At 35.8% G+C, this 11,824-nt stretch overlaps 1 protein-coding gene across 1 annotated transcript in view; it reads right to left on the minus strand.

Moving 5' to 3' along the window:
- The window catches only part of GLCCI1 (glucocorticoid induced 1), a 113,310-nt gene that overhangs the window by 51,908 nt on the left and 49,578 nt on the right, over positions 1–11,824 (minus strand). The window contains exon 4 of the mRNA XM_012558299.1: positions 2,956–3,042. Coding sequence (XP_012413753.1) covers positions 2,956–3,042 — 87 coding nt within the window. The remainder of the gene's footprint in view (positions 1–2,955; positions 3,043–11,824) is intronic.

Raw genomic sequence — 11,824 nt, forward strand, 5'->3', positions numbered from 1 at the left:
ATTACCATATTTTTATGCAAATAACGTGTGCCCTCTACGTTTGTTTGCCAATTGCGCCCTCCCCCAGCAAGGTATTTTCATAAGCACCACTATGCCAATTTTTTTTTACATGTTGCTGTAAAAAAATTAGCATAACATGCTTACAAAAATACCTCGTGGGGGAGGGTGCAGTTGGCAAACAAATGTAGAAGGCATGCATTAGTTGCATAAAAATACAGTAATAGTGTCCCATAGGTCTCTAAAGATCTTTTCGTTTTTTTTTGTTCTGTTCCTAGCGGTTTTATAAATTCTATTGGTCTATCTTCAAATTCACTGATTCTTCTGCCATCTCAAATCTGCTGTAGAGCACCTAGTAAATTTTTTATTTCTGTTACTGTACTTTTTAACTCTAGAATTTTTGTTTGCCTTTTTATAATTAGTCTTTTTTGTTGATATTCTTTATTGAGTCACTGTCGTCCTGCTTGCCTTTAACTCTTTAAACATACTTTAACTCTTTGAATGTATTTATAATCACTGCTTTGAAGTCTTTGTCTGCTGAATCCAACATATGGAGATTCGTAGATACAGTTTCTACTGATTGTCTTTTTTTTTTTTTTTAAGTATGGGTCATACCTTCCTATTTCTTTCCATGTCTCTAATTTTTTTTGTTGAATACTAGACAGGTTAGATAATATATTGTAACAATTATAGATTTCGATTTTTCCCCAGAGGTTGCTGTTGTCTTGTCTCCTTAGTAATCTGATACACTAAAATCTGTGAAGTCTGTCTCCCCAGCAATGTTTGGCTCGATGTCTCTACTCAATTATTATTTCTCTCATATTTCTTTTTACGCTTGGTTTCCTAAGAGGTCATCACTATGTCTCCACAGCTTAGTGTTCAGCCAAAGATTGGTCAGAGATTTTGTTCAAATACCTCAAGCCAGTAAGGATTCTACTCTCTGTTGATGGATTTGTGTATGGAATGGGGAACACATTCAAAATCCAGGCCTTTTACAAGAGTGCTCCAGAGTTTATTTTCCACCACCCCTCTTGAATTCCCTCTGCACATATTCTTAGGTTCCTCTGGCCAGGACATATAGGTGGCCTGGGTCCACTCCATTCTCTCCTTTGCAGATGCATAACCTCCAGTTAGCTCAGGACACGTGTTGAGCTTATCAAGCCCCACGACTGTCTTTCCTTCTAGAACTTTCTGTTAAATCCCAGCTAGTCTGCCAATCAATTACTTGCCCCAAATTGGACCAAAACCTCAGACTAGCAGAGCCGTTGACACTCGCCGTTCACTTGGTACCAAGATTGCTACTTTAACGTACAATGCTCCATATCAAGTGAGCTCTCTTCACCAGTGGCAGCAAAGTTGCTGGTTTTCAAGACCTGCCCCATCCTGGATGAACTACCATGCCAACAGAGCAAGGTGCAAGGAAGAGGGGAAGAGGACTAGTCCCAGACAAGAATACCACAAATGTGTGCTATTCTTACCCTAAGTTCAGTAGTTTTTATTAATAAAGCTTCTCAATCTAATTTGTTTGGTTGATTTCTAGAGCACTGAAATGGTTGATTTGACAATTTTATCTGTCTTTATGATTGCTTTCTGGGGAGAGTAATCAAACCTTCTCACTCAGTCATGTCAGTCATTCCTTTTTAGTGTATATCATGTGTTGCGGTAGTCCAAAGTTCAACTATACTAAATTTTGATAACTTTTGAGATTTTATTTACCGCTGAGATAAAACTGAAAGTTCACTCTTTTGTTATTAATATTGTATACACAGACCTGTAGCTATTTTAGACTAGATACATAGAGTCAGCTTCCTTTCTCTTTTTGCTGCTGCTGGGAAAAAAGTGCATTTGTGTGTAAGGTAAAGATAAGGGGTTGAAGTATCTATACATCGTTAACAGGAAGCTACTAAAAATACAACACAGTCATAGGTAAAATGATGCTAACAGACTATATTTGTTCAGTTCAGGTACCACAGTATATGAGAGGTAATGATGATCTATAATATATGAAAATGATACTAAAAGGTCTGGAAACCATGGCATAAGAAAAACATTTGAGAGAAATGTCCATGTTTACCCTGGACAAAAAGTGACTTACTGCTAGCCCTTCAAATATTTAAACTACATTTACTCAATATTGATCCGGAGGGCAAGAGTCAAAACTATGGGGTATAATTTAGAGTTCAATATACAAAAGAACTGATCTAACAATTTAAGCTAAAGCAACTGAACTCGTTCTCTTGCAAAATACTGAGTTCCCCTCACTGAGAATGATCGTAACAGAGACCAGATGACTACCTTTTAAAAGAAGTGCTATAGAAGAGATGAACTAAAAGAACTTTCAACTCTAAGCTTCTGTAATTTTATAAAACTTAACAGATAAGAATTAGATGAGTAAAAGATAAAGGTATCAGGAAAAACAATCCAAAAGGTTATCATAAAAGAATATCATACTTTATGTTATTCATAATTAATAATGAAATGGATCGTAAAACTATCCCTAAAAGACATATGTTTCACTGTACTATTGGGTCCCGAAGGGCAACAATATACTGCTGGATAAAATAAATAAGCTATAAAAACAGAAAACACTATCCTAACACTGTACCAAGCTATGATCTGTAGTTCTGGTTGCTATACCACATTTAAAAACAAGCAAGCTGAAGTGGAACAAAAGATAACAACTAAAATGAAAAAGATATATAGGTTATTACATAAAACCAGACTTTATTCTGGAAAGGCTGAAGCTTAGTGGGTGAAGAACAAATATTTATAAAGGACATGAAGGGCAAAAAACAAAGTAAACTCAGACTTCACCAAAACTTAGAAGAGGTAACATTAAATTTAAATTCTGAAAGGGGTTAAGTTAAGACAAATAAAAGTAGCACTATTATATTCAGGAAAAAGCAAGAATTTTCTAGGACCAAAACATGTTATAGACTGAAAATAGAAATAACTTACTTCTTTTAGTTGATCAGCACTCCCCCATGATGCAGAGCGCTGATGTGACCTCTTTTCTGCTCCCTCTTCTGCCCAACAGCTAGGTGTCTTCACAAAAAAAAAAAAAAAGACAAGTATAAAAAAACAAGGAATTTCATCTCTACTCGCTGATATCATAGCAGCTAAAACGTATTTCAAAATCCTAGCACATATCAGTTTAGGGGCTATAGTAAAATCCTTTGAATGCTAAGATTTTCAGAAGCATATGAAATGTTTTTAAAAAACACTGTCATATTCTGAATTGGATATGATCAATCTAAGATGTCTCCAAGTCATCTTTCTCAAAACATTTGGTATCTTCATTTCAACAACATTAATAACTTAAAGTAACTGAATTCAAAGAGATTTGCATATTGATGTTTTTAAAGAGAATAGCCAAACTAAATGTAAAATGGTATTTCTATTAAGTAAAATGGACAGAAGTAGGATTAACAGAACTAGCTCACAGGCAGTGGGATTACACAGTGACCTACATGTCAAATATCTAGACAGACAGAGGGCTGATTGTACTACTTCTCCTGTACTCAGGGAACAGAGAATTAACAATAGTATCATCTTTGAAAAATATCAGTATATTTATATGAAAAATGTAAACCAAATTGAAAAATACAAGTCATTATAAAAATTAAAAAGAAAAATATTAAAAACAATATGAGCTCAATAAACTGACCCACAGTTAAAATAATGCATCTTTAAAAACAAACAAAAACAACAGGTACACATCAGAAAACAGAAATTTTTTAACCTATAACCTCATTTTAAGTTATTAAGCCATTAATGAACACTGTACCTAAATGCAGCACAAAATACTAAATCCTAAATGATGCCACAAAGTGGTAAGACAATTTAGTAATTGTGTTATAAATCAAAAATATTATAACACCATCTTTAATATATGAGAAAAGTCTTAGTACAATGCTAATTAGGGACAGTTAAAAAACACTATTTAAAGACAAGCAAGGAAATGATTACCAAGATAAATACTATATATGGCTTTAAAAATTATTTTTTATTACATACAGAAAAGGCTATCTTTTATGTTGAGGCCCAACCTGTGTATCTAAATAATATTATAAGCTCTTATAAAGAAGTCACTAGTTCTACTTTATACAGCTCAAAATGCTTGTGGATAACTTTTTAAATTGTTACCACCTCTTAAAAATAATGATACTCTAAGAAGATGCTATTAAAATCGGAAAGCTACTTGAATAAATATAGAAATAAACTGCTTAAACAGTTCACTACTGAAGTGAAGAAGTTGTTAAGTCATAATTGAAAGCAAAAAAATTAACATTTTATTCAACTGGCAAGTGCTAGGATAACAGGTATCAAAATATTACATAAGCTGCTTGCCAATAACCATTAGTAATTAAAATTTCCTAAATTCAGACCCAGATAAGACAAACTACTCTAAAAAGAATTTAGGTTCCCTAAATACATCATGAGGGTACCTAGGTGGTACAAACAGTTAAGCATTCAACTATTAACAAAGTCCCTGGGTGGCGCAAATGGTTTACGCTCAACTACTAACTGAAAGGTTGGTGGTTTGAATCCACCTAGCGGTGCCGTGGAAGAAAGGTTCTGGTGATCGACTTCTGTAAGATTACGGCCATTGAAAACACTATACAGTTCTCCTTTACAACACATGGGGTCACCATGAGTCAGGACTGACTCAACATGAGCCAGGGCTGACTCAACTTGAGCCAGGGCTGACTCAACATGAGCCAGGGCTGACTCAACATGACTGACTCAACATGAGTCAGGACTGACTCAACACCAACGGGTTTTTTTTTTAATATATATCAATCTTTAATAACCAATTTATTTTAAAATTATTTAATTATGACAAGCTTATTTTAGTCAAACTTTTACTTTAAGAATTTATACAACTTCATATTTTAGCATTCTACCAAGGGTAAGCATTCCTCTTGCTAAAAATCATGTGATTAAGGATCATAATCTTTACAACTCAAAAGTATATTCACATAAAATTAATAATTAGACTGCTCCATAACTGCTTAACCATAACAACATTTATAATACCAATAATTTTCATTTTTACAGCTTTTTCAAAGAACATTTATATATACTGTAACTCCAACTTATAGATAAATCAATAGCTGAAAGAACTTTCGTGACTGCCTCAATATTGCAGAGCACACTGACAGCAAATGGAATTATATCTGAGGTCTCTTATCTCAAAGAATCTCTTCTGTCTTTATATTATCATCCTTAAAACTGAATGTGAAAACCTATTTAATTATTTTAGAATGTAGTGTAAGTTATACAAAAGAAAAAACCTAACCACAAAAGAATGTTTATGCTCATGAAAGCAAGCTAGTTAATGTATGCAGTTTTTTAAAAGTGAGAAACCAATGAGAGGCTTCTCTCAATGTTACTATTTGAGTTACATGCATATAAGTTGTTTAAGGACATTCATCATAATCCCAACTTTCCAAACATACTCCCCCATAGAGTACTTTCATCTTAATTACATCAATTTAAAATAAATACACACAGATTTCTAGTCTACAAATATATTCTATAGACTACATTGTCCAATATAATATCTACTAGCCACATGGGGCTACTTAAATTAATTAAAATTAAATAATACTAAATATTCAGTTCCGTAGTTACAACAGCATATTTCATATGCTCACTAGTCATATGTGGCTAGTGGTTACTGGCTACTGTATAAGACGGTGAAGATAGGAAGCACTTCCATCTATACAGAAAGTTCTATTAGAGAACAGTGTTTTATACATCTAATCAATAATTTTTAACAGGTTATCTTAATCAAGGCAAAAGCAAAAGATGGCTATTTTGTTTATCAAACCTATTTAAAGCTGATGCTTGTGAAGTCAGAGAGGTGAGCTAATCTGAATCGAATTTGTTAAATCTGAGTATTTGAGAAGTATTTTACCATTTGAATTATTAAAATAACAACACAAAGTAGCGTAAGTTCTTTCCTTTCATGTCACCAAGCAGCACTTTCTAAATGGCCTGTTATTCTGTCCACAGATTAAGGAACGTTCTACCAATGACCACACCTAGGAAACATGGTATTAAAATGACACCATAATATCAATGTTGGCAAATTTGGTGGGAAGTAAGCAGTTGGAACAACTCTAGACCAGGCAAATGAACTATAAAGAACACTATTAATCTAGACAAGAATTTTACAAACTGTGCTCCTCTTAACATTCCTCCTGGGTGTTAGTAAGAATGTATGACAAAAGGGGTCCATGGGCAAATAAGTTTGGAAATGTATATTATAATTTCCTCTAGCCAATGCACAATGCATGTTAGCATTTCAAAAACTCAAGACACACAAACACACATTTTTTTTTTTTTTTAACAACCTGTTTAACTTTGTCTCATTTACATGACCCCAGAACATTTATCTTATAAGCACACATGTAAACATCCTAAGGCTACTCCACAGCTTGGAATGAAATGCAGTCCACAATAATCCGTATTGCATCTAACAGCTTGCTCTTCAGCTTCCACACTATAGGGAATTCTTCCTTTCTGTCTCCACTAGACTGCCGGGGAAGAGAAAACGAAACTTTTATACACTTGAACAATGCAAAACCAAAGCCTATCTCTAAGACAGTTGACAAAAAAAGGTGGTTAGTTTAAAAAAATTCCTTTTATGTGAAGAGGATGTGCAGAGGCCCTTTTGATCCCCACCTCCTAAAATTGTCCAAACTCTAGCCAAAAGAGTGATGCTTTCTCTCTGACCCTCAAGTCCATCCTCCAAGTTCTGGTGTCCTGTTGGAGGATCACTCCTCTGAGTAAAATACAGAGGAAGGTCCGATTGTACAGGGCTGCACAGGCTTCAAAATGAATACACATAAGACAAATTATTTCGGCTAGGTCAACCGAAAAGCTTAAAATACTGGGTACTTTTGTTATTTATATCTTTAACTTTATTCACAACTAGCAAGGGTAAATATGCTTTCCTACTTTATCAATTTCAAAACAGTTCAAATTAACTCCTAGCAAGAAAATATTCTTTTTCAATATGCAACAGCCTAAAGTCACTTCTAAAAAATCCCAAAACAAACAAAAAAACTAATCACTTCACAAAATTATCTTAATCTTATTTAAAACAAGGAGTTATTTAAAACTTTAAAATTTTTTTTTTTTTTTTAATGGTTCATCTTGGCCTAGAGTATAATTTATTATGGAACTATGACTACTATTAATTATTTTATAGTACTTATAGATTATTCTTAGTATTAAAGTATTAATAAACCTGGCACGAAATGAGATGCAGTCAGTTGAAAATTAAAGATACTTAAATTAAGAATTATGATTACAGATTGATATTAAATTATAAAAATGTTTTAAGATAGGTGTCTTAGTTACCTAGTGCAGCTATAATAGAAATACCAAAAGTGGATGGCTTTAACAAACAGAAATTTATTCTCTCACAGCCTAGGAGGCTAGAAGCCAGAATTCAGGGTGCCAGCTCCCGGGGAAGGCTTTCTCTCTCTGTCAGTTCTAGGGGAAGGTCCTTGTCATCAATCTTCCCCCAGTCTAGGAGCTTCTCAGTGCAGGGACCCTGGGTCCAAAGGATGTGCTCTGCTCCCAGCGCTACTTTATTTAGTGGTATGAGGTCCCTATCTCTCTGCTTACTTCTCTCTCCTTTCATCTCCTGTAAGATAAAAGGTGATGCAGGCCAGACCCCAGGGAAACTCCCCTTATATCTCATCAGGGCTGTGACCCGAGTAAGGGTGTTGTATCCCACCCTAATTCTCTTTAACATAACCTAATCTTGCCTCATTAACCACAGGCAGATATTAAGATTTACAACACATAGGAAACTACATCAGATCACAGAATGGAGGACGACCAAACAATACGGGGAATCATGACCTATCCAAGTTGACACATATTTTGGGAGGATGTAATTCAATCCATGACAATAGGTAACATCAAACTCTTTGTTATTCATAAGTATATACTTTATATTTGGTTTTCTTTTTATTAATAACAATTTTAACATCTTTTTTAATCTAAAGATCATTTTGAAAAGCCTATCCTCATCAACTATTACAAAGGAGCACAGAAAGACTATGACTCTAGTATAATTATCCTTTTGCCTTTCTGGTAAAAGTGGTAACCAGATAAATAATCTGCTTCAGTTGTCAGCAAAGAATGTAGAAGGCAAGAATCAGTTGAAAAAGGTGCAGAGGTTGTTAAGACTTCATTTTTAGTTCATGTAAAGTTGGAGGTATTTAAAAAGCTTTAGGATTCAGTGATAATAGTTATGTGCTCAAAATTTTTATCAAGCTCCACCTATATACCAAACTATGGGCTCGTTTAGCTAGACCAGTCTCAAAGTGTGCTTTTCAGATAAGCAGCATCAGCGTCACCTGGGAAACCTGTGAGAAATATACATTCTCAGGCTCAACTCCAGATTTACTAAATCCTACTAGTATAGATAGGTGAAGCCCAGCCATCTGTGTTTTAGCAAGCTAATTCTGATGCAAGCTCAAGTTTGAAAGCCTATTAGACTAAGGGAATAAAAAATGAATAAGATATAGATTCTGTACTCAGGGTGTAATGCTGACTATTACCTAGTCATTTGCTTTATAGGCTAACATCAACTAACAAGTCTAATATAAATTTACATATATCTCTACATCTTTTGGAAATTAACATATGCCAATGTAAACACTGGAACCATGCAGAAAGACACGTTCCCTTCATTGAGGACTATCACACAATAATCCTTAGCAAGGACCAACTTTGCCTGAGTGTTTAAGTAAAATGTGCAAAATTCATTATCTATTTTAGGCCTCAATGTGTTCAACACACGATTGAGTGAAAGTCTGTGAAGTAATGGTTTGTGACTTTCCAGATTATTAACCAGAAAACTTACTCAGAAGAGTTAAGAAGCTATATATCTATTTCCAGACCTCAAGGTTGGGGCAGGGGGTCAAGAGGGTGGCGGGGGCGTGTCAGTGGTAAATCTCTGGATTGGTAATTTTGAAAACAGGAAATAAGATGGAAATCAACTATTGCATCTGTGCTAGACATCATAAAATGAAACAATTTGCCTTACTCTGTAAGAAATGCTAATTTGAGAAAAAGCAATAATAATATGCGCCAACAACCTTAAGAATTTAGTTGCCGGGTTTCAAAAATTTGATTCCAGATGTTAAAAAAAAAAAAAAAAAAAAGAGTAATTTTACTTTTTAAGTAGTAGTATTTTCCAACAACTTCAATCCTTAAATAATATATTCAACAACCATATTGGAGTACAGCTTCCCCTGAATTATCCAAGAGATAAATCATTACTTTTGTTGTTTCTTGATAGTTTTTTTTTTTTAATCTCTCATCCCTGACAGGTGACACACCATTCTAAAAATACTCACTGAAGTAATGAAAACTAATAGCACCAAGACAATAGCATGAATATCATCAATGGGATATGTAAGTAATGTGGGGTATGAGTAGGAGTTTTCAAAACAATGTAAATTCATTCTGCCACACTTGGACCAATAAATCTGAAATACCATTTGTTACTTGCAAAAGTGCACAGTAGACATGCAATGGCTACTTCTAACTGAATTTTTTTTCTTTTTAAAACAACACAAATTTTTTATTTCACAGTTCTATAAATCAGAAGTCCCAGTTGACTTAGCTTGTTTCCCAGCTTCCATTTTCACAAGGCCAAAATCAAGGTGTCAGCTGACTGGACTCTAAAGACTCTAGGAAAAATTAGCTTCCAAACTCATTCAAGTTGATGGCCAAATTCAATTTCTTGTGGTTGTACGTAGGACTGAGGTCCCCATTTCCTTGCTGGCCATCAACCAGGGTCAGTCTTTGCTCCTAGAGGCTACCCACATTCCTTCTCATGCTTTTCATGTCTCCCTCTCCAGCATTTTCTCTTCTGCCATTTATTTGACTTCTTTCTGTCACATGTCTCTTCTGACACTTGGTTTATATGGGCTCATGTGATTAGACTGGGCCTGCCTAGATAATCCAAATTAATCTCCCTATTTTAAGGTCCAGTAACTGGAATTACATTAGCAAAGTCCATTAGCCTCAGTACTACATTAGTGTTTGACTGAATAACCAGAGATGAGAATACTGGGGGAGCTATCTTAAGATGTCCTGGAAGAAGTACAATCAGAATGGTCCTTAGAAGGAAGGATGCTGAGACTACGCCTTACATACTTTGGACGTGTTGTCAGGAGGGATCAGTCCCTGGGGAAGGAGATCATGCTTGGTAAAGTTCAGGGTCAGTGAAAAAGAGGAAGACCCTCAACGAGACGGACTGACACAGTGGCTGCAACAACGCGCTCAAGCATAACAACAATTGTGAGCATGGTGCAGGACCGGGCAGTGTCTCGTTCTGTGGTGCATAGGGTCACTATGAGTTGGAACAGACTTGATGGCACCTAACAACAACATCTTTAGAATGTGTGTCTAAAGCAGATGACCCCAGAGAGTAGGCTGTCCGATACATTCGAGTTTGCTAACTTTGGTTGCCGCTTCTGTGAGGCTGACACCTCTGAAATGAGGCACTATGAACAACCAACAAAATTACACAGCATTATGCACACCCATCCTCCATCTCCTTGACCACTGTACAGTCCAAACATCACTGGCAGTTCTTTATGAGCAGGCTTTCCTAAATGCTCTGAACAACAGCATTCACCTTTTCCCCAGGAACCTCCTCTCTAAATACAGATTCAGTGCATCTGGGATGGGGCCCCAAGGTGTCTGAATAAATACTGACCTACTAGGAATGTTGAGTTTCAGAGCTCTCTCATTCTATCATTTCTATGCCGTTTGTATCATTCCTATGCTATTTCCTACCAGTCCAGACTTAATGTTCATAAATGCATAATCAATTGTTGACGCTAGTAATAATGACTTTTTCTATCTAACTTGTTCTTGTTGTTAGGTGCTGTCAAGTCACTTCTGACTCATAGCAACCCTATGCACAACAGAATGAAGCACCACCCAATCCTGCACCATCCTCATGACCATTGCTTTCTCACTGAACTTCACTTACCCAAGCATGAAGTCCTTCTCCAAGGACTGATCCCTCCTGATAACATGTCCAAAGTATATGAAACGAAGTCTCATCATCCTCACTTCTAACTTAGTATTATTATATTTAAACCTTCTGACACTAAAATATTATATATTCTAATACAGAAGGCGACTAACATTTATCAGCATCTAATATGTCCTAGCTACTGTAGTAGAAGCATAGCATGGATTGTTTTATTTAATCCTTACTGTGATAGGTACTAGGATCCCTGGTGGCACAGTGGTTAAAGCACTGGACTGCTAACCAAAAGGTCGGTGGCTCAAAACCACCAGTGGCTCCACAGGAGAAAGATGTGGCAGCTGGCTTCCATAGAGATTTACAGCCTTGGAAACCTTATGGGTTGCTATGAGTCAGAACCGACTTGATGGCAGTGGGTTTTAGGTGGGTGACAGGTACTAGTGTTATCCCCTAAAAGCTATAAGAATTCTAACAGCATAGAAAACTGTTTTCACTTGGTTTACACTAATGTTTCCCAGGATTTACCAGAACAAAAAAAAGAAAATGACAAAAACTAAGAAATAAAATCCATGGGAGAGATGAACCTTGAAAAATTATGCTGAGTGACTGAGTCCAGTACAGCTAGATGGTGCCCGGCTACCACCGCTAACTGCTCTGACCAGGATCACAACAGAGGGTTCTGGACAGAGCGAGAAGGATGTAGAGCATAATTCTAACTCACAAAAATAAAAAGACCAGATTTACTGGCCTAAAGGAGACTGGAGAAACCCCGAGAGTATGGCCCCCAGA

This window comes from Trichechus manatus, unplaced genomic scaffold (assembly GCF_000243295.1).
Source record: "Trichechus manatus latirostris isolate Lorelei unplaced genomic scaffold, TriManLat1.0 scaffold00156, whole genome shotgun sequence".
In the NCBI taxonomy this organism is placed as follows: Eukaryota; Metazoa; Chordata; class Mammalia; order Sirenia; family Trichechidae; genus Trichechus; species Trichechus manatus.